This window comes from Chelonoidis abingdonii, chromosome 1, assembly GCF_003597395.2.
Source record: "Chelonoidis abingdonii isolate Lonesome George chromosome 1, CheloAbing_2.0, whole genome shotgun sequence".
NCBI classification, from domain to species: Eukaryota; Metazoa; Chordata; order Testudines; family Testudinidae; genus Chelonoidis; species Chelonoidis abingdonii.
Genome location: NC_133769.1, coordinates 269,004,204 through 269,028,193, shown reverse-complemented (window position 1 = coordinate 269,028,193; position 23,990 = coordinate 269,004,204). Strand labels below are relative to the sequence as shown.

The following is a 23,990-nucleotide window of genomic DNA, read 5'->3' as shown; positions in this document are numbered from 1 at the left end:
TCAATGGGTGTCTTTCCATTCACTTCAATGGACTTTTGATCGGAATTTGTGTTTTACATACTTATTTAAATCTGGTACCTTAAACACTGTGATATGACCTGCTAGCAGAAGAATGAGAACCTGAAAATGTCAACATCAGAATCAGTGCTGTAATACAGTTAGGATTTAAATGATCACAAAAAGGTTTTGAAATTAAAGGTAACCCGCAAACGTAAAGAACCGGATTCTAGTGCAGATATGTGATGCAAGTTCACCCTCCCACTCCCCCTGAATCAAACTATAGGGATATTCAGCCCTAAAAGCAGACCTGTAGGTCTTCTTTCATCTTCTATACCATCCATTGTACCCAAGACCAATTGGCTGGCACTCCTAGATGACCCCCTTGCATACACTGTGGTGATATCACCAGACACAGAGCAGAAGCCAACTGGCCAATATGGGAGTGGGTGCTGCAGGACCTAAGAGAATCAAAATAGAGATCAGTTTAGCAGTAATAATGCACTAGCTGTCTCTAAGAGCCTGGGGGCATACAGTGAATATTGGGAGCTCCTGGAATATTGTACTTTACTTTAGTAGGTCACCTTTAATGTTCCACTGATAAGTACCTAACTTAAGGCTACAGTTCCAACCTTTCTAGCTGCAGATTCAATACTACAGTTGGGCACTGATTTACACAGTGAAGGCAACCTCTGCTGCAAATCTAAGCACATCATATTTTGTTCTTTGAATGAAAACCTAGAAAGAGTCTCTATAATGGAGCTAAACCTATGGAAATACTTCTCATTTTTGGTCACCTATGGATTTGGGTTACTCTTAATATTATCTAAAAACTTCAAAAACTCTGAAGCACAATCCTAAGTATACTTACAGGGGAATCAATTGGTGCATCTATATAATGATAGACATACTAGCTCCATTCTCTCCCCCATCTAGCCTCTTCACCTCTCCTCCCAGTATAAATCCCCACTGCACAGTGGGGCGTAGAAGCAGAGCTCTGCAAAATGTTGTGCTCAACCTAAGCAAGTTTTAGAAATCCTACCCTTCCCTCCTATTACTAATATTCACCTTTTTTTGTTCTGAGCAGTGCCCTCTGCACCCCCAGGAAGGACAGGATTTGCCCTCCACCCCAAGTAAACCCAAGTGACAGTTCCAGCCTGTTTCACCCGCTTCCAACCTGCTTCACATTACAAAATAGTGTCACGGTGCTTAACCTTGGATCAGAAGAGTGTCAAGTCCATTCCACACCTATTATTATTATGAATATATAGCATCATAAATGTGCATGGCACGTCCTCTTCCCTGCCCTTCTTCAGTTCCAGTTGAGGTGGGAAGAAGAAGAAAGACTTCCACTACTCTGTGGGTTTGGGACTACAGAGAAGGCCTCGCCCCCAGCCTTCCTAAAGCTGTTGGGAAGGAAAGGGAAGCTTGAAATGCTACAGATGCTCATCATTTGGACAGCAGATCTGGGCTTCCAGCAGCCTTGTGTAGTATACACAACTGCAGGGGGTGATGAGAAGGCCATGCCTCCAATCCCAGGTTGGAGAGTAAGAGAGATGTTAGAAGGTAGGCCAACTCCTGTCATAGTGAAACTCTGCTTCTAGTGAATTTTAGTTGTGTGGGAGAGTGGACAGAAATACAAACACCACTTCAACACAGTGGATTCAACTGTGTGCTGTTCTTTGTGTTTAAGTGGAAAGGTAGGGATGTATACAAGTTACATTTTCATTTCACAGCAAAGGTGGGGAGATCTTTTTTAATTAGAACAGTAAATAATCTCTAATTAGATAACTATGTATTGAGGGGCAGCAAAAATTTGACTAGTTACCCATATTAAACTGTTAGGAATAGAATGGCCTCCTTTAACAGAACTATGGCAGAAAATGTAGAAACTACAACTTATTTCTTGAAAACAGTGGAATAACAGCTTCTCCAACTCTAAAATATTGACTTTCTTTTTCTGTTACTAAAGAGTAGAAGCTGAATACTGATACAAAATGAACTTGTAAAAACTTTAACGACATCCTTTCACTGTAAAAGAATTTCCTTTTGATGTACGGAAGGCAAAGATCAGGTTTTAGTCACAGCTGATTTCTAGCCCTAATGTAATTGTTAATGTAGGGTTCACCACTAGTCTAAATAGACTGTCTATAATGGGATCCCACAAGCTCTTCTAAAAACATTGTATTGGCACCTGACCCACTATATCTCAATGAGCTGTATGAGAGTTTTCAAAAACACTCTGGCTTCTTGAAAGAAAACAGAAAGAATTATCAAATACAACAGAGCCCCTGCTTCTAACTGCTCCTTTAGCCAGATTTTTATGTTCTATTCCCACAGTCTCTGACTTCATAGTTAATTCAAAAGTGTGTTTTGAAATCCATTGGTGAAAGTACGATATATAGGCCGCATACACAGAAATAGCCAATTCACAAGCTTCTCTGGCCTTTCAAAAAAATTAAGTCTCTAAACTTACATAACTAAAAAAAAAAAAACCTAAAAATTAATATTATGGGGGCTGCATTTTGGAATAGTACTTTTAACATGAGCGTGTCACAGATTTCTACAACAACAGTCAGATCTTTCTGTGCTAGGTAAGAAAATTAATTGTCATAGGACACTTGTAACAGATTTAGAATATTATTACTGAAGACCCTCTAAGCAAGAAATTGTTGATGCCACTTACAGTGGAAAAGAAGGGAGTGGATGGATTGCTTACTAATTTGCATAAGCAAGGCACTGAAGAGGTTGCAGTTTTTTTCTTTTAACGTTTCTTTATGAAAGTGATTATCCAAGAAGTGTCCTAGAGCTTCCTGTTACATCTAGCAAGACTTTGATTTTACTGACTCCTACACTGGGGTCCACTAGCACATACTCCTGTGCTCACATAGAGACCAGTTGACAAGTGGATACCAATGCAGGACAGGGCCACTGACAGTACACTGAAAGGGAGAGTCTATTTTATACCATTCTATCTAGCCAAGGATTGCAGATATTTTGAAAAGTCTTAATGTGCTTTCCCAGTTCCTCAATGGTGGCACCGAGACTCCTGAAATCTATTCACGGACCATCCAGACCTTTTCTGATTTCCATTGAGGTGTAATACAAAATAGAGCACAAGAAAATGAATGTGCAGAAATCTCTGTTTAAGAAAAGAAGCCTAATCCTCTTTGAGAGGGAAACCCAAAGGAAACACACTTGTGCCTCAGGGAGAAATTCCATAGTTCATTCACTACTTGTTCTATATTGTTCCAGGATTTTTGTAGTTTTATATTAGTGCATTATACATTAATGCCCTGGAGTCAGAGTGTCATGAGAACTGTTTGTTTTGTAAACTAATCACTATAGCTTAAAGATTGAAAGGAGAATGGAGTTGGCTCAGACTGCCCCAAGACCTGCCCAAACAGTTGTGGATTAGCACAGATCCAGTTTCTCTGTAGATCCCTGTTCTTCTATGGACAAGGCCCTCTGATCCATCTGGGGACTCACTGCTGAAGAAGAATGGAGCCAGGAGGCACAGGGGCTGGGGATTTGGGTTATGAGTAAGGCTTCGGTCTTGCTGCCTATTGTCTTTCATTTTAGCACACTACTGTGTTTTGTCACATAGGGCATGATCTGATATACTCCGTAACCTTGTGATAAATTCAGACCTACGAGGTAGTAAACATACAGGATGGCAAAGCACTGCAGCTAACCCTGAAGTAGCTAGGCCAACCAGAAAAATTAAAATCCAAAGGAACATTTATGCATTTCCAGGCCCCTTCTCTGAAAGGAGAAAAGACAATTTCCCATCCCTCCTAAAATCCAGAGATGGCACGTAGACTCCGCATGATCCCTGACTGTCCCGAGAGGCCTCTTTTCTCTCCTTTCTCTAGTGCCTTTGCCTCCTCAATCTAAAACTGAGGCCTTCCAATGTAAGGCTGCTAGCAAGGAGCTTTCCAAAAGATGGAGTAAAGCTGGCTCTGTTGGCTAGCAAGGCAGAAAGGCAGCCACTGTAAGTAATAGCCAAACTATAAATTGTCTCTGTCATGTGTGAAGCCAAATCTGAGAAGGGTTGCCTACAAAGGAAAAACCGAATCAAGATTTTTGAGGTATTTAGGAGAACCCCAGAGTAGTCTGTCTGAACTCCCTTGGAGTTACTGACACCCATTTGAGCCCGCACTTTGAGACAGTTATGAGGGTCATTATGTTAGTGTGCTACTGACTTGAGTAACAGTTGCCAAATGACCTAGTAAACTGAGAAGTGTTTATACTGAAAGTCTTAGTTGTATATTACTAAAAGTAGTTTACTGGATTAGACGGTTTGATTTGTTTTTAAACCTAAGAATGGTTAGTCATGTTATTAGTGGTTTCAATAACCGTAGATCTGTGTAATATACTCACATGCCATATCCAACACCCATACTGTGCTTTACTTTAAGACAGCACAAATCTATGTGCCATGACCATAGCTTATCACAATTCCTCTTACTGCAGTTATTCAAAGATTCAAAACAAGAAACATCTATTCTGGTTAATTGCAGCCTCCTTCTTTGCCCCAGACTAAATATTGATACTTTGTTCTTTCGAATATATAATTTGCAAATGAATGGTTGTGAAAGAACAAAATAAACAAACAGTGTTTAAATTCAAGCATTCAGAGTGGTTAGTATTGAATTCACCGACAAACGTAGCCTCTACATCCTAGGAGAGAAATATTAAGAGATTTCCACCAAGTACAACATGCTGAATTTTTCCAAAATTCAAACAAACAAGACGATCAGGACTACTTTGTTATTTCTGATTTTCATTTTAGTATAGCAGGCCACTCTATGTCAGCTCTTTGATGAGAGCACAATAATTTATTACATATTTGTACCGCAACTAGCACAATGAGGTCCAACTTGGTTGTGGCCTTTAGATGCTACCACAATATAAATGTTAAATAATAATAAGAATTACTTTTTCCAAACCACTTGGTGCTTTAAAATGTGTAGAAGTATCCGTGTGGGAAATTTATCCTGAATAAACTAAAAAATTATCTAAATTCCTCTAGTGACAAACCCTTCTATATCTTTTAACAGTTTCACCCATCATGTCAACTCTCACTTGAAATTTTATGTCTTGTAAAAAATAAGGTAAACAAACCCAAAACCAATAGAAATATATATTTACTGTACATTTAAGAGTTCCAGTGTAAACTATATTTTCAAAGAAACAAAACATTTCCCTGCAGCATTTGCAGCCCAAATCCTGTAGCATTGTGATAGTGTATGAGCACCTTAATTTCTTTTTAAAAAGTGAAACTTATTAGTATATTTTCATTCCCCAACATGGGAGTAATGCATGTGTGATGCTGGCTAGGCCAAGTGCCAGCTCTTGCCTAGTCTGCAGGCATTAGCTAAGAACTGACAAACTCATAGCTGGAGACCAGACTGGTTCACTTACGTGTTAGTGCTGTTCCATGTTATAGTGCTTATAAGACTGTATTTAGTGTTTAGACTCTATAAATGTTTGTAAATTGCTGCATCCATTAATCTTATTTGTAATGTCTGTGTTTTGATTTATAACTTTGAAAATGTTTGCTCTAAACTTGTGAACAAAGATGGGAATGGTGTTTCCTCACGCCTGTCCAGAAGAACTATCAAAATTAGATGGGCCATGAGGAACACCACAATTCAAAGGATTGGTTAATGGCCCTATCACATCTTAGAAATACTACATGCAAAAGAAGCTTGTCCTATGGAGCTGGAGGCTGAATGAAGGAAATAAAACAAAGACACAGGAAATTTTTTCATCTCTTAGCTGTCTGCACTCTTACAGGCCCAGAAACACCCTAGACTGAACCAAAGATCCCTAGGGGTCTACCCTGAAAGACATTTTGAATTGACAGACTACTAGTACACTCTTAGGATTTAGATTGCAACTCATGTGTGTTTACCGTTGCTTGCTATAACCTGTAAATAACTGTTATTTGTTTCCCTAGTTAATAAGCCTTTAGATCATTTGTTATAGAATTGGCTACAGGCATTGACTTTGGTGTAAGATCTAGGGTACCACTTGGTCTGGGGTAAGTGACAGGTCTCCTGGGACTGGAAGCAACCTGAATATTTTATGATTTTTGGTGTAGGTAGCTATATATCACTAAGTCCCGCTCACCTGGGTGGCAAAATAGAGTGGAGAAGGGGATTATCTGTGACTCCATGGTGAAACTATTAGTGATCCAGTAGTTCACATTTGTTACTGATTTGGTAAAATCTAAATTATAGAACACAACACCAGTTCAGGGCGTCTGCCATGAGGCAGGTACTCATGGTCATGAGCTACTCCAGACAGTGTGACAACATGTATGAAGTAAACAGCATAAATAGCTTTAAAAAATCATTCACATTTAGTTATCTTTGTTGTTACCAGTAACACTGGTAAGGAAACCAGTTCTAAAAATATATGTTTACCATAAAAGTGTCCCCTGAAGGTCAGGCCTATTTGCTCTTCTGTTGGACAGTAGCTTAAAGAGCTTCTAAACTCAGCTCCCTTCAGAACAGTATGTTCTTCTCTAACCTCTCCTAGCTACTGTACATCCCTTGGGTCCCTTTATTATTTAGTTTACCATTCCTTTTGTCTCCTGGCTTTCATTTCCCTCAGAGAATAAGAGGGAGAGAACATGCCACACTATTCCAGTTTCAGCCATACAGGACTTGAAAAAAAAAACCCTCTACTCTTTTAGCAGAGCATTTTTCAGCTTTTTCCACTATTTATAAAAAATTGTGTTACCCGTTTCAACTTCATCCAGCTCTACCCGAAAATTCTCCTATATGTGATTTGTTGCAGGGCACACCACTCACTGTCAGCCTGGCGCCTCCTCCTGGTACTCTGGGGATTAGCTTGAGGCTGACACACACTCACCCCATCCACAGTTTGCACATCATCACTCTGTCTCTGCTGTCTGCCTGCTGCTCCTCCTACAGTCTCAGGAGCCATGGTGTCCTCTTCATGGCTCAGTCCTCTGGCCATGTCACTGGCCATGTTCCCTCCCTTTCCGGGGAAGGTTTAACTCCTTAATAGTCCTAGGCACTCTTCTTGGTCACTGCCTCAGTGCCACTCATCCAGTGGCTGGTAGGGGAACCCAGGACCTCTCTTTTCTCCAGTTTCTAACCCAGAGACCCAGGGACTGAGCTCAGCAGTCTGGACCTTCTCTTTCTTTCTCTTGCCTCACTGCTCTATCTGTGGGCTACTTCCTACCACTGGATCTCCTTTTCTTCCTGGGCCTACCAGTTCCCACAAACCTCCTACCTCTTTCCAGAGAGTGAATGCAGTCTGAAGTCTCCACTCCTCCCTTTCTCTGGGAGTATCTGCCTTTTCCACCTATTCCTGCTCAGCTAACCCCCATTAATTAGCTTCCTAATTGGTCGATTGACCCATCTTACCTGCATTAAACCCTGCAGGGTGAAAATGGAGTAGTCACCCCATAACATGACTACAGAAGAGCATGATGTTCTCTTTCCTTGATTTTTGTACTCATCTTCTGTCCCAATCTTTTGTATCACCATCCTCTATCCCAAATTGCTTCCACTAACAGGTACTGTACTGTGTTCAGTAACCAAGCCAGTTCTCCATCCACTGAGCTAGCCACTGAAGTGAATGGCAAAATGCCCACTGACTGCAGCAAGTGTGCCCTTTCTCAGCATATTTACTCACCTTGCACATTAGTGTTTTTTCCTACAGTACATCAAAATGTTCCTAACCTGGTTTGTAGAACTTACATTCTACTTCCATCTGCATCACTGGCTCCTCCTTAGCACCTTCTGGAAGCTGGTCTATCTGGGATGTAATGTCCCCCACCCAGCATTCAGGAGGCAATGAAATTAAAATCACGACTGTTCAGTGAAGCCCCAGACACCCATTTGCATGTCCTCGAGACTGGTTTGATTTCCCTCATTGTCCTTAGACGTGCGCAGCACAGTATACATTTTTCACCCTGCTACACCATATTTATTTGAGCATCCTCAGGAACTCCACCAAAGTGTATTTTCTTCACTGTTGTATGGCATTTTGATTCTTGAGATGGACATTTTTGCTGTCAATGTGCTAAATAAGCCAACATTTTCCAAAGTACCTTCATGCCAACTGAATGTCTTCATCCAGGAAACATATCCAAATCCTCTATTGCCCACAAATCCTAGGATTCATCCCCATTTCGGGCCAATAATCCTCTATCTGTACCATTCCATATAAACTATGAAGAAAATGCCAAAATTAAAAAGAATTGGGAACATAATATCAGATGCAGCTAGCCAGTTCTCACTATCACACATGCACACCCTCTGACTTCTTGCCCAGTTAAGCTCAGTAACTCCTATGGATGCACTGAAGAATTTTGCTCTTACCCAGACAGATACAGTGGCCCAAGTTCTGGTCTGTTGCACTTGTTCAACCCCACTGATGTCACTGAGATTGAATATCCAGAATTAGGCCTTCCTTAAAAATGTGGGACTTTAAATACATGAAGCATACTTCTCTATAAGACTTTGTTCTTTTTCCTCTTATTTACCAATTACACAAACGGTTCTCACTCACCACCTAGCAATCCAGTCTGAACCACAAAGAAAAATCTAAATGGTTATAGGTTCAAAAGAAGAGCCAAAAGAACTGTTTGATTTGCAAAGCTACTCTTGCAGGCATTTCTTTGTGGGGCGCATGGGGGAGAGTTTACATAAAGAAAAAAACCTCAGAGATAAGAGAGAACCCTCAGCCCCAACAGGTTTCAGACTTTCCAGTCAGCGCTCAGTACTACAGAGTACAGAAAGGAGAAATGGATTCAGTCAGCTGTTTTCCAAATACTTGGACTCACTGGAAATGCTCCAAAGGTTAGCCGATCATCCCACAGTATGTTACAGCGGAGGGAAGAGCTGCAGAGGCCTGTTCCTCAAGGAAGCGGAGGCGTAGGGTTCTGCTCTACAAGAATCTCAGAAGCCTGGTCCCCAAACACAAAAGTAGCCCATCATTTTTCTTGCGCTGGAGACCTTCCGCATATCCACAAAAGAACCAGAATTTGCCCTATCATCTCTTGATTTCTCCTAAAGATTTGGTTTTCTTTTGTGGAATCAGTGCCAGTCGCCATAGCACATCCACATTTACTCAGTTTCAGCACTTTGGCATAAAGTGGGAAATTTGCCATTTAGATAGCTCATGCCCAAACCCTTAGAAAATTAGGAAAATCCACAAACTTTCTTCTCACTAATAATCAAGTCACCAGCAATCACTGCTGTGAGCTCACTGTCACTGTCATTGGCTGAATCTTATAAAGCAGTGAAAGACCTTAAAAACATATTAAAAGAAATTAGATGCAATGGCTATTTTTTCCCACATTGTTAAAAACGAAGTACAGAAATGTGAACTGTCTGAAATAGACCCCAGTAAAAGCACTAAATCTGGGGGAAATATGCAGGGTTAACCTTCAGTAAAGCTATGGAATTGGGATGGACCAAGGCCAGATCCACAGACTAGGGACAGGACTGAGAAGAGAGCAAGACACCAGCAAACTTTAGAACTGCAGACTCATGCAACCCTGTGCCTGCGGTTGAAGAGAAGGAGGAAGGCTGCTTGGTTTGGGAGGGGAAAAGATCCTGTCCTGAGAACAGCTGGGGAAAAGTGTCGAAGGGGCATGAAGCTTTGGGGTGCCTTCCCACAAGTTTAATGGATCTGAGCCACAGATAGTGACAATCTACTCTTACCCAGGAATAATACGAGTTTCCCTATTCCTTAGATAAGCCCTATACCCTAGTCTTTCCTCATGATCTTCTGCTAAAACTTGCACTAAGTTTTCTACTGTTAGTTACCATTTGCTTTTGTCAAAGTCAATGAATTAACTGAGAAAAAAGGAATGAACTTGTGAAAGTTACCAACAACCAGTACTATAATATTGTGTGATATTTCTCGAAGGCCAGATAGAGATGGAAACATTCATTTGTGCATTCAGTCTACAGCATTGAAATGCAGTGGGCATAAATGGGACATGCTTAAGAAAATAGATTTACTGAAGAACCACAACCATGCACTGGCAAGCTTAAAAATTTAACATTTTCATTTCAAAATCTCATTAAAGTACAATGGCATTCTTCAGTATTTCCTTTTCCAGCATGACTTGTACCAAGAAATCTGGATGTAAACAGAAGTTTTTGCCCTTATAAGTAGCCTCTTCCTTCTGCTTGATCCATCCCATAATCCAGGATGTTTTATGTGACTTTGGGGCTCAATTCTGCAGATCTTTGCACACACAAATAGTTCCTACAGCATGCCCCAAAGGGAAAGGAATTAGGAGTCGGGGGAACATTTTGCAGGAGATGATGCCTTCTAATCATATGGATCTTGAGGATCCTCTAGATTCCTCTAGATCTGTGGAAGTAGTAATAGTCTACATACACAGATGGTCTCCCTTCCTCATGGCCCAATGGCTACAGCAGCAGCCATTCTGTTGCTGGCTAGCTCCATCTGGATTACCCTCAGTAGACCCTCAGTGAGTTAATCATACAGCTTCAGGCTGTATTTACTCCCAATCGGGGTGAAATCCAGGTTTTCCATTGATCTCAGTGGGACCAGTATTTCACACCAGATCTCCATACAGGGGACTGTACATCTGGTACTAGTTCATCTCTTCCTCATCCCTGTCACCCAAACCCTGAGAAGCCCCAGCTCCTCAATGGGAAGGTGAAGAGAGTGGGGATTGCAGAAAGTGAGGTGTCTTAACGTCTTTGTATCTGCGGCAGCCCAAGAATGCAGAAGGTTCCCTGGAGGAAACATCCTTCGCCTCTGCAAGGGCAGGGAGATATCTGTCCCTGGAGGGCCCTCTGTATGTGTACCATATTTGTGCAGCCCTTTGTACCACACAGCATTTTACAGAATTGATATTCTTTCAGACTGTAAAACTGCAAAAAGACAAGTTGATATTTGATTTCATTATGACTTTCCACACAATAGACAAGTCTAATATTGTACCTACTCACATAAATACAGGCCTTCTTGGACTCTACCTAGAACAAAGTGTTCTTACAGGATTACAGCTGACCTGTATCGCCATCTCATAGCAAACCAAAAACAATTCCAACAAGGTTAAAATGTTTAACCTTGGAACTATTTTAGTGTCAAGTGGGACCTATTTAATTTTAACACCACAAATTGATTAAGCCAAATAATTTCCAAGAGATTACTTTTCATATGCAAATATTAAAATAGCTCAATAAAATTCCTCATACATTTTCCAATTAAAATGAAAGTAATTGGGGGAAAAAGTCAAAATAATAACGTATGGCTGTTAAAATCATGCTGTCAATTTCCATCGCCAGTTGTCTGTCATTTGCTGCTATTCCACAGCACTATTCCATTCTATCTTAAGAGTCCATTAATTAAAATGATGATGCATATCCAACTCAGTGTGTTGCCTAAACAAGTCTGCTGAATTTTATTACAGTAAGCCTTTTTATTTTGACTTCTCAAGAAGTTTTTCACATCTGCAACTGCTTGCATTAAACATCAGCTATCTAGGCAATCAATACTTTTAATGTGATGTGCTAAAAGCAATATAAAAACAATATTGTTTGTTTATATATATATAGATATTAAAAGGCTTTCACTTAATGACTCTTGGGAAGTTTCACTCCAAAGACAAGGTTCTCTTCTGAAGGGGGTGTTTCTGTGCTGGATAATGGCACTGACTTTATTTACTATGAATACTGTATTTACCTTTGGTGCCAAGTAGTTTAAAGAAAATAGGCTATGTACCTACATTCTGTTCACTGTGGACTCAGGCCTACAAGATGGCCAGCACCATCAACTCCCATTGGGTTTAGGATGCTCAGCATCTCCAGGAGCGGCTCAGTACTGTGCTGAATCCAGCTCCACAACACAATAAATTAGTTTTTAAAATCCAGCACCTCAGCACATGATTGGAGATAAAAATATTGGCCACCCACTCATTTTGTCATTTCTCACTTCTTCACTTGTTCTAACACTCAAATCACACTCCTCACAAGGAGCAGACACTCTCCGAACTAAATTTAATGGGCCCAATCCTGCAAACCTTATTTCCTAGCATACTGCCTTACTACTACACACAGTTCCCTCTTGAGGTAAGTGGCACTGCACAGCTTTAAGAATTACACCCTGGTTTGTAGGTTTGGGTCCATTAGTGGTTGAATTCCTACACTAGATCCCCCCTTTTTTCCTCATAGATGAGAAAAACAGAAACAAAACATTAAAGTTAACATAAATTTTGCTATCAGATATACTATTGGTCCATCAGGCCTGGTAACTTGCCTGTGGATACCTAATAATTCAGAAGAAGCTGTAAAAAACAGTGCAATTGCGCAATGTTCAGCCACTGTTTAGTATCTTTAAAGAGGGGGAAATTGAGGCATGGGGGAGTTAAATGACTTGTCCAAAAAACACAGTGGAAGTCACTGACAGAACCAAGTATGGAACCAGGTCTCCAGTTTCCTAGATGACAAGACAGACCTCATCTAAACTCTCTTCTAGTAGGCTTCATACCCACAACCTCTGAATTTGCTAATGGTTCTAGAGATCCAATGTAGTCTACTTCAGCACAGTCATATCTTTAATCCAGCCACATTATTTTACCTGACAACTTGCTGCAACACTTCATTGTCCAAGATGAGTAAGTACAAGAAAATTACAGAACATATTACTTGAGGGGAGGGCAGGAAAGGTTATTACTTTTTTTAAAAAGGTAAATGAAGTCTTTCTGAAAATCTCTCCACTTCAAATAACTTCTTTTTTTTTTCCGGTTATATTTTTACAGACATTTAATGGATCTTTGTCAAGGGCCAGATCCTGAATTTCTTACTCAACCCTTACTCAGATCTGAAGTCAAAAGTCGTTTTGCCCCCAAACTGATGAACCTAACATGCTTATAGATATTTAATTTACTTATCCTCTTCAAATGAAAAATGCATAATTACAAAATTAAACCCAATAATGTCTGTACATACATTTTGCATATTTTCCCTAAGTCCAAATGATCCCTTTAAACAGTAATTCATTTATAAATGGCATATCATTAACTGACATTGAACTAAGTGTAAGCATATGTGTCATATAGGAAGATTCATGAGCAGGAATATATTTCACCCTTTAACAAGTATAATATGCAGTTTACTTTGATCAGAGAAAATTAAATTTGTATAAATTCAGAAAACATATTCCATGGAGGGCAAAAGCGTCAGTGGGTGAGATACATGTAAATAGGCCATTTTACATTTGAGTGCTCTTGGAGAAAAATGTACTGTGCGGCTAAAATTGATATCGAATCTGTATTCTATATTATTAACACTAAAAAGCAGCATTGACTGTAATGTGAAAGAAACACCATGGGCCCAATCCTGCAGTCCTTAACAGGCAAAACACCCTTTGGTTTCTAGCGGGTGGTTTGTTTTCTATGAGTAAGGGGGCTGCAGCATCTGACCCTAACTTAATTATAACTCAAACAATGACACACAATAGGCCTGTAAAATGCAGAGCCTAAATCTGTTTTAAACAACTCTATTTGTGCATGGTTATGTTTATAAACTTCTTCAGAACAATATGCAATTATTAAAGAACAGTATTTTTCGAGGAGGGGAGGATGAAGAAAGAGGTTATCAAGCGATTGTCTGGAGATCCCATTTTTTCAACATTGGGATAGGATTCAACATTTGCAGTTGGCATTTTCTTTCTTTTAAGTGGATATTGGCTTGAGAATGGTCCTTGATTGACGCTAATGGAAACTAAATTTCTGTATCCTCAAAATATTTACAGTCTGTATAAAACAGTAATGCCAGCTCTCCCACAGCAATCTCTCTTGAATTTAACCTGGAGAGAAGCCTCTTCATAGGAAAGAACGGATAAGAACATTTAATACATTCTCTTTCTGCTGAGACGAGAACAAGGGTGGCAAACATGATAGTGATTTTTGTGATGGAAACCCCTGTGCATTAGGAAAAGGACTGAAACAACCAACTCATCTCCCATAGACACCCAAACAGCTGTCATATGGTACAAATTTCAGTAACTGACAATCTCAATTAAATATGAACCAAAAGCCTAGAGGTTAGAAAAATGTCCCATTACCAATCCTTCAAGCCTTAAAATAATTCCATAATCAATACACCACCTAATCAAACATATGCACAGTTAGGGCCTGATCCATAGCCCACTGAAGTCAATTGAAGTCTTCCCATTTACTTCACTGGGTTTTGGATCAGGCCTTTATGGCCAAGATCAGTATAAAATGTTCTCTAGGCCCTGATTCTCCATTTCCCTACACCTCATGTAGTCATTTCTACCACTTTAGAATGGTAGCATCCAGTTTGCCTAGAGGGAACTGACTACACAAGCAGCAGGGGAGTGGAGAATGAGGCCTTGTGAATCTAAAAAGATTGCAATGTTTACATTATTGACAGACAACAGAAATGTCAGTTAATGTGTTTTACTGAATTTTAAAAAGCTAACAAGGAAAACTCTTTTCAATTGTACGTAAAAACAAGTCAAAGGAGTTCTACAGTTTTCTCTCTTACAAGAAATGTGAAGTAGATAACAGTCATGCAATTTTAGGAAACAAAGACAATTCCTCTTCCCAGGATCCATAATTTGAAACACAAATTTTCTTTAGCTTTCCCTGTCCTGTTAGAGATAAGCTAAAACTTCCTGACCTGATACTGACATGATTTGTACAACTCTCTCTAGACCAGCAGTCCTTTACTTTATTAATGTTGCCTTTCTCTGAAGTGATGCCTTGTGTCAATAACTATGGAAGGGCTGGCTTCAGAATTCACCGGGAAATAACAGAAACTGGGATGGAGCATGTGGGTCCTGATCAGGAGGAAGTTGGGAGATGGATTTCACAAGGGAGGAGTTACAATTAGAGTGGGAAAAGAAAGGAATATTTGAAAATGTGCAGTCCCGGCTGCATTTTCTGAAACAGAGCTTCTCTTAGGGATAAATAGTTTAAAGAGTGACAAACATGCTTCATAACAACCAGTGGATCTTAATTGTTCAAACACTCACCAGTGCATTTTATTCAGCACTTAGCACTCCATACAGAACTGTTACCATTCATCCTTTGAACCCAACCCTTTATTAAAAGCTTGCATCTGAGTCAATACAATGACAGGCAGGTAAGTCCACGCTTTGCAATGTGGCGGATTCTCACACAATGTGCCAGTAGGGATGGGCTCAGAATGAGTATATCAAATGACTTGAGCTGCCCTAAAATTTGTGAGTGAGCAAGAGAGTGGTGCATGTGCCACAAAGGGAGATCAGAGTAAAGGCAAAGAAGAGGAGGGGAACAAACATGGGAGAGCTGGTCTGTTGCAAAGACAGAGGAAACAAATAGTTTACACCCAGAACAATGCAGTAATCAGTTTCCAGTAAGCAGTATTAATTACCAAAATATCAACTAATCTAATCAAGAAGATTAGTGTTTAATAGTCTCTCCAAGTAGCCAATGATTGTTTAATTTTACTCTGGAAAGGGATTTTAGAGTGGAGGCATATGCTTTGGTTTAAGTCTCTGTTTTTGTGTTTATGTCATAGAAGAATGAAAAGTACTTAGATCTCGTTGGATCAGTAACTAGAGTCAGAGACCACAATATCACAAAACATGACTGAATGGATAATAGATATTTTGGTGCTCAATTTGATGCTTGTTATGTTTAATCACAACACAAATAACAGCTAGAACATAACAAAATACCTTGCAAATTTCTGATATTAACCTCAGGAGCTTAAAAACAAACATACCTATAGCATGTAACATTCTTACAGAGGTTGCAAACTCAGCTACAGACTAATAGGCCATAGAATGTGACTACAAAACTTTAAAGCTTGGGACAAGAAGTAATCTAATATCTAAACTGCTGTGGTATACCAGACACTGACAAAGAAATTCACTGTGGTAATCCCACTCCCTGCACACTGCCAAGTAGTTCTGTTAGAATCATAACCTATTTATCTCCTCTGAGTCATAATAACAAATAGTGATGAATGATCAGTCTTTTTCTCTTGGGCTTATTACAATTAGGAGGGGAGGCGAGTTTGACAAGATTTCATCTTAATTGATCAAATAATTTCTTAGGAACAGTGAACCTTGGGATCACAAACTTGCATTTTAAAGACTTTATCTGGAGCAAGAAAAGAAGTAAAAAACTTACCTTGTCCCTGCAACAAAAAGATTACAGAAACAAGGGGAAAGGATGGCAAGTTTTGGAAAGCAAAACGGCTTGAAATACAGTAGTAAAAGTACACATTAGCAAGTTTTGAAACCCCTAATTTGGATTGTATTATTAACGGAGTAAAGTTCAAGCAACTGACACCTGTTGATGTTGTTCTTGGCCACACTTTGAATTATTCCATCACCTCCCTGCCCAATGTTTCAGCATTCCCAAACTAGAATGTGAATTGCTACATAAAGTTGTGACAAGGAGTCCGGTGGCACCTTAAGGACTAACATTTATTTGGGCATCAGTTTTTGTGAGTAAAAACCACTTCTTCAGATATTTGGACATAAGTTTTCATCGATAAAAACCCACATCTTCAGAGGCATCCGATGACATGGTTTTTTACCCACAAAAGCTTATGCCCAAATAAATCTGTTAGTCTTAAAGGTGCCACCAGACTCCTTGGTTTTTTTTGTGGATACAGACTAACAGGGCTACCCACTGATACTTGACATTATGTTGTGCCATTTGGGATGCTTGTAAAACAAGCAAAAAATCAAAAGCCGCTGCTGTATTTTCCCCAGAGCAGGGGAAGAGGGGCCAAGTGTAACAGACCACTTTTAAACAGGGAGTAAGGGGAAGCAAGTGCTTCAGTAAGCACTTCAAATCATTAAGCTCCCCACAGAGACTATTCTTAACCCCTCTTCTCCCCACTAAAGGGAATATGCAACACATTGGCACCTAGGCAGTATAGGCAACTCCACTCTTTGCAAACTGAAACGTCTGGAAACAAGCCCAGGAACACTTCTGTCTTTGAAAGGGTCAGGAACCCGTTAGGGGAAAACTGGCCTGAAAGGTGCATTTCTTGTGCTTGCAGGGTTATCCCAAAACGTTCATTTCCCCCTGTATTTGGGCGAGCAAGTCTCTTGTTCTTACCTGTCTGTCACCTTAACGGTATCGCCACGTAGAGGCCGGGGGAGGGGGGGGAGAAGGTCAGTTTGTCAGTGGCCACGAACTGCCTCTGCTTGGGAGCTCCCCTGGCAGGGAGGGGAATGGGGCGAGGCGAGCAGGTTGCTTTGCTTTCGCCGCCCGGGAATCCATGGGGCTGCTGCCCGGTTTGGAAGTTCCCCGCGCCAGGGGGAGGCTCGCGCACTGCAGTGCGTGCGAGCGGGAAGGAGATGGCTCAGCGCTCCCCTCACTAGCAAGCCTTCTGCGGGAGGCTCTCCGCCTGCCTCTCCCCGCCCGGCGGCGGGCTGGGGCATGGGGGGCCTCTTTGGTATGCGGAGAAGGAGCTGCTCCCTGCCGCTGCCGCAAAGCGCACGGCACCTAGGGCACTAGCCCGAGCTGACAACCCGCCTGGGCGCCGATCTGGGGCTCTGTGCCCTGCTTTGAGCTGGGCCCCCGCTGCCTGCGCCGAGGCTGCTGCTTGGGGTGTCAGGGAGGCAGCGGGAGCTTATGATCTACTACACTGCAGTGCCAGCGTCTGGAGCTGCCACTGCAGGGCAGCCAGCCCCGCTCACACCCAGCCAGCCAGCCGCCCACCCCCTCCCCAGCAGCACGCACACATCTCCGGGCTCCGCACCGCTCGCGCTCTCCAGGGATTGCAGGCGCAGCCCGCCACCCCAGGAAAGCGAGCGCAATGATGGACGCGCTCGTGCAAACACAAGCCCTGGGCTCTAGCTCTCCTCCCGCGGCTGGTAATTCCCTGCCAGGCTGCTTCTCCCGAAGACGGAGAGTTGGCCTCCCCCACCCTGCTGGCCAACAGAAAGCACTGAGAAGGGGGAGCAGGGAAGTGCCCCCTTGGGCTGAGATCGGGCTGCCCAAAGCACCTGCATTTGCATTCCTTATGTAATGTACTGCAAGTTTCCCCGTTGGAGCCTGTTAGAATGGAAGTCCATGACCATCACACTAGAGCGGAGAGAACAGACACAGAGAAGGGAGTGTGGAGTGGGGGTGGTCATCAAGGAGACGCGAAGCAAAGAAATACACAACAAATAAAAGCACCCAAGCCTCTGCTGCTGGTGGTGGGCCCGTCTACTTCGGCATAGTTTCTCTCGAGGCACAAGAAAGTACCCCCTGGTCTGTGCCGGAGGAGGGAGCGCTAGGGCAGAATGGTGCGCTTTGGAGGTTGTATTTCACTCGGGAAAGGTGATCTTGGGTGGGAATATTGTACAAGCTAATCAGAAAGTCTTGGGCAGGACCCGAGTGGCATAGCCCCTGCACATGAACTAACCATACCAGCCAAGAGCCCCTGAGCCCTCTTCTTAAAACTAGCTGCACCTGAGCCTAGGGGGAGGGTTGGTCGAACATGGCAATCTTTCCTCTTCGGTAAAATGGGCAACAATATAAAACTTTCCTTCTCTCTGGACATACCCCTCCTCCCCCCGAAACCAAGAGAAGCAGCCTGGATTTGCATCGTCGCTGAAGCTAATCTAAAACTGCTCCTTCATACACATATTCACATGGATGTCCGTACCGGCCTCGTTATATTTCCCTTTCTCCCCTTCGCAGGATTGCAGAGCTAGCTCAATGAGCAACAGACAGGATAGCATCAAAGGAAAACAATGCGATGCAATGTATTGCTTACCAGTTGAGTTCTTGTTTTTCTTAAGACTCTTGCCACAAAGACACTGCAGCATATGCGATCCTTTGCTGAAAATGTTCCAAAGAAACCACATTGATTTGGGCGAAAAGCAATCCAGCAGCTTATACACCCTGAGAAAGAAGAGATCCTTGCGGTTGCATAATAATAAGCTGGGATCAGTTCTCCTGAAGAGGGGCACCAGTTTTACCATAGAAAAATAATTATATTCCGATCTTCTCCCAGTTTTTTTTTTCCTCACGTGCTTTATTTCTTTGAGACTTCTCAATCGATGCTTTTTGCAGCCAGGTTATCCCCCTAGATCAACACTGGATAATAATTACCAAAAGCGTGAACCAGAAATCCTTTTTCAGCATGAAGCCAAACGAAAAGTAAGGTAAAGAAATCCCAGCTGAGGCCAATAACTAAGCGGAGACAAAAGATCCCCAAAGAGAAAACCATAGCCTGTTACTCGATTGCTATGAGGATGGGTGGATCTGCAGAACAAAAGCCAAGACAGGATTCATCCTACTGAAAGACTGCCATTCTGCTGCCCCTAGGAGAGAAAAAACACACAACCAGTACGACCACCCAGATCAAGTCTGATTGATGAAGATGTATACTCCCCTCTTAGAGTGTTGATTTTACCAACAAATCCCGGTAATCTGTGTAATCTTATTGCACCTGCGGGTCTCAATCACCCTGCAGAACAGATGCAAATCTAGCCCTTAGCAAGATCACAGTATGTGGAGAGAGAGACAGATCTCTTTCCTTCCTCTCACTCTCCCTGCTTCCAACACCCGTGTGCATTTGGAAAAGATCCCTCCCTGGATTTCGCTCCTGAGCCTTGGATGTGAGTTACAGGCATTAGATAGAGTAGGAGGAGTTGAAATTTGCATTGAAAGACTGGCTTTCCATGACGTAGCCACGTGCTTCCAGGCCTGTCACCAGTGAGATGCTTCAGCCAGCCCAGGGAAGGCAGTGTCACTGCAGTCTCTGCCTGCCCTCCTCCCTTCCTCGTCCCCCATTCCCCCGCCCTCTCCCCAGTCTGTCTGGGCTGCCTTCCCCTTGCTGCAGCTTAAAATAATGGTCACACTCTGCCACTTTTACACCTGGGTGAAGTGAAACCCATCCCCCAGCGAGGGAGGAAAAGAAACTGGCATCCCTTCTGAGTGGAGAGAGGCAGGCTCCTGTCTGCAGACCCTTGTCACTTAAGGGGATGGCAGAGGAAAAACCTTGGTCCAGAAGCTCAACTCAGGAAAAAGGGGCCCTTTCCATAGGCAACCTCTCTTGGTCAGGCTCAGCCTCCAGATTTCTTTTTGCCAGGCCTGTAAAAATTTTGCCACAAACTCCCCTCTCCCCATACCTTCCTCAAAATTACTGACTCTTCTCCCCACCCTCTCTTCCTATCCCCCCCCCACACAAGCCTGCACCCCCACCAAGCCTGACTTTGTCCACCAGGCTCTCATCCCACACTGCATTAACTCTGTGCTCATGAAAACCAGGAATAGCTCCTTTTCCCGAGTCTGTCTCTCTGGGTTTTGTGTCAAATGTATTTTGCAAACCCCAGCAGACTGTAACCCTTTGGGGGCAGTCCTTTTGCTGTGTGTTTGTGCAGCACCTCGATGCTACAAATAAATACAATGTAAACAATAACAGCAATACACTAGTGCCCTGAACTAGCAGAGGTCTGGGTGAACGCATATGCTACTCAGCTATCACCCCTAGGTTTATCATACAGTAATGTTGCAACCAGCCCCTTATAAAGTTCTCCAGTGGTCATCACCCTCCAGTCAGCCTTCCCCCAGTAATGCCTAGACTGGGATCTGTATGAGGTCTGAGACTTTGAGCACTGCTGTGGAAAGTGTGTCTGTGAGCACTGCAACTGGACCTGTGTCTGGCAACAGTGGCTACTAACTCAGACTGGAAGTTGATGCCCATGCTTCTCGACCTCACCTTTGCTGCAGCACTACATGATATCTGGGTATTGGAGAGAGTCAAGGGTTAGAGGAGATGTGATACAGAGAATGAGTAAGTGTGGCAGACTGAGAATGAGGCAGAGATATGAGATCAGAATGAGAGTGAAGGGGAAAATGTATAGGCAATATGAGAGGGCAATATGAGAGGAGAATGGAGAGTTTTTCTCTCCTCTCCTCCACCCAGCTCCAACCCTCTACCAAAGTCCTCCTTTTCCAAGACAAGTGCCCAGGTTTTCATATTTCATATCACTCTATAAATTAACCATTTAATTTTCTTTTTTAACCACAAACTCTGTCTTCAGCTAGTAAGTCACTCTAAGTCACTCTAAATATTTCCATCAATTAAAACCCAGGCAGTTCAGTGTTTTTTCTGGTCAAATCGGCACAATAATAACTTCTGTAAAGAGTGTGTGTTGAGACTTTAGATCCTGTCTCCTGCCCTCCCAGACTCTTGCTGCTTGTGTTGGGCTCTGCTTGTGGTTGTCGATGTTTAGGAAAGTTTTGCAATAGATATTTGGGCAAATAAGCTGGGAGCTAATTGTTCCCAGGACTCAGATCCTCAAAGGTATCTAGGCACCTAAATACCTTTGAGGTTCTGGGAAATAGTCACTAGAATGCTTTAGGGTTCATTCTGGTGAGATTTTGGACCTATATAGAACTGTATAAATATTAATTATTTAGTTGTCACTGTCACATCTCTTCTGAGGGGTATTTAAATATTATTATCCCTATTTTACAGATGCGGAAAGTGAGACAGAGTTAACAGCTAGCATTTTCAGAAGTGATTGTATAAAATTAAGCACTTAAATCCACATCTCTAGATATATGTGTCTAAGAACATACAAACAGCCATACTGAGTCAGACCCAAAGATCCATCTAGCCCAGTATCCTGTCTTCCAACAGTGCCCAATACCAGGTGCCCCAGAGGGAATGAACAGAACAAGTAATCATCAAGTGATCCAAGTGCCTAACTCTAGGCACCGAAGTTTGAAAAAGTTGACTGGTGCAATTCAACAAACATCACAGAGGGAGTCAGTGTGAGAAGCTGGGTTTATTCCCTTGTTCAGCCCCCTAGACTAATAAACGATCCTTCTTGGTGTCCAGAGATCACACTATTGTTCAGCAGAGAAGTTTGCTCAATCACCCTAGTGCCATCAGTGGTAGCTCAGGCAGCACTGCCCCTTTCACATGTGAAACTGATCTGGAGTCTTCCCACTTGGACCACAAAGGCCAGCACTACATGGCTCTGACGGGACTTTGAATAACCTATGATCTACACAAAAGAGCACTGACAAGCTTTCAGCCCAAATGATTGATTTGTATTAGTTACATTTTCAAAGCTACCTTCCCAAGGAAAAGGGCTAGTACTTAACTCCTTTTCTTTTAATGAACTCTGACACTCTCCTTTACTTTTCTTGATTCCACAAATTACAGGAGACTGTGGCTGTAGAACTGCAAAGACTGGCTCTGGCAGGGGCATCTGCGAGCGGATTTGTGGATTGGCATAGGGGTGGAGACAAAGACAAAGACACCATCTCTGATAGGAAGAGAAAATACATGGTCAGTCACCCTTTGCCTCCGTTGACTTCATGTCTAGGCTGAGCAGTGAAGCAAGAAAAACCTGTCTGGGGAAATCCTACTCCTCAGGAAGGGAATGAGAGAGAACTTGCCCAGACTCTGCTTACTCAGACTTGAGGTCTATGAAAGGTTTGCCTGAGTCAGGACTTGAGGATTTGAGCCACAGTGTGTAAGCATAAGAGATCTCCCTTTCTCAAATGAAAAGTGTATAATTAAAAAAAAAAAATCAAGCATATATGTACATGTGATTTGCATATTTTTCCTAATTCTATATGATCTTTTAAACATTTTAATACATTTATAAATTGCCCTATCATTAACTGAAATTGACCTAGGTGTAAGCATTTTAGCACAGTAGGGAAATTCACGAGCAAGAATACATTTTGCCCTTTAACAAGTGTGATATGCAATTTAATTTAATCAAACCAGGATTAGGTAAAGACAAAAGGGGAAGAGAGGGAGAGACTCATCCCAGCTCTCTGAGGGGAGCAGGAAAAAGCAACAGCCATTTGTAGCCCAAATCTCTTAGGTAGGGAGGGAGAAACAGTCCTTCACCCATAGGGTTCTCCCAAGTGAGAAACCAACAGGCAATAAGGTCACACGATGAGATTTTGGTGGGAAGATCCCTTCCCCAGATGTTCAAGTTCCAGCTTCCACTTGGGGGGAAAAAAGACAAGCCATCAACGGTGGACCACAATTTCCCAGGCGGGGACAAAAAAGATTCCTCTTATCCCAATGGATCCCATATCTTGGATGGGGAAGGAGAAAAGAGAGAGCCTTTCCCAGGGAACCCTTTTTCATGGCAGAGTGTAAAAGACAAAGCTCCACCCAGGGTCTCCATCTTCTAGACAGGAGTGAGAAAGAGAGATCCCCACCTTGGGATTTTTATCTTGCAGGCAGAGGAGGGGAAAGAATCATCTGAGGATCCATCTTCATGTGGGGGAAGGGCAGGGATAACTACATAAATCAAGCAGATAAAGACAAAATCATGTCCTGGAACCCCATCAAGAAAAGAGAGCCCCTTTTCCACCAAGCCTCAGAACTGCCCTACAGAACAAGCAAGGCATGTTTCTTTATAGAGCAACAGGACTGAAGGGATGGCCAAAACAACATCTCTACCCTACCATTTCTGTCTACGCTGCAGCAATGAGACAGACAAGACTGACTGTGAGTATTTAGATTGTAGAGTCCTTGGGGCAGGGACTATGTCTCCCTCTATAATCTGTACAGTGTCAAGCACATGAGTATTATTTAATGACTAAATAAATATATGTTTAAAGCAGCTGCCCTCTGCCATACTAAAGGGCACTGATCAGAAGCCGCTGGGCTCTAAGACTCTCTCTCTTCTTCATCTCAGCCTCTTCCATTCTGAAAAATTCAGATATGCCAACATGAAAGGGCTATTGTAAGGCTAACTTCATTGGACCCAATTCTTTACCACATTTCAGGGGAGATTTCTTATGCCATATTCATGGACAGAACATGAGAACCAAAAGCAGTGCAGATAAAAATGTCCAGCAGCTTTGGAAATGGTTGCCAGCCCATTCCAAATGGGAAGAGGGAATAACCTAGGTGCATCTGTCTTCCCTCTGCAGAGTTTGTGGGAAAAACCTAGTGGCCCCTCTTATCTCTCTGCAGAGTATGTGTCTAGGCACACCCACTGCGGGG

General features: G+C 42.3%; 1 protein-coding gene across 1 annotated transcript in view; it reads right to left on the bottom strand.

Annotated features, from left to right (window-relative positions):
- Positions 1–19,616, bottom strand: part of FGF14 (fibroblast growth factor 14) — a 692,658-nt gene extending 673,042 nt beyond the window's left edge. The window contains exon 1 of the mRNA XM_075061506.1: positions 18,771–19,616. Coding sequence (XP_074917607.1) covers positions 18,771–18,978 — 208 coding nt within the window. The 5' untranslated portion in view covers positions 18,979–19,616. The remainder of the gene's footprint in view (positions 1–18,770) is intronic.
- Between the last annotated feature and the right edge of the window lie 4,374 nt (positions 19,617–23,990).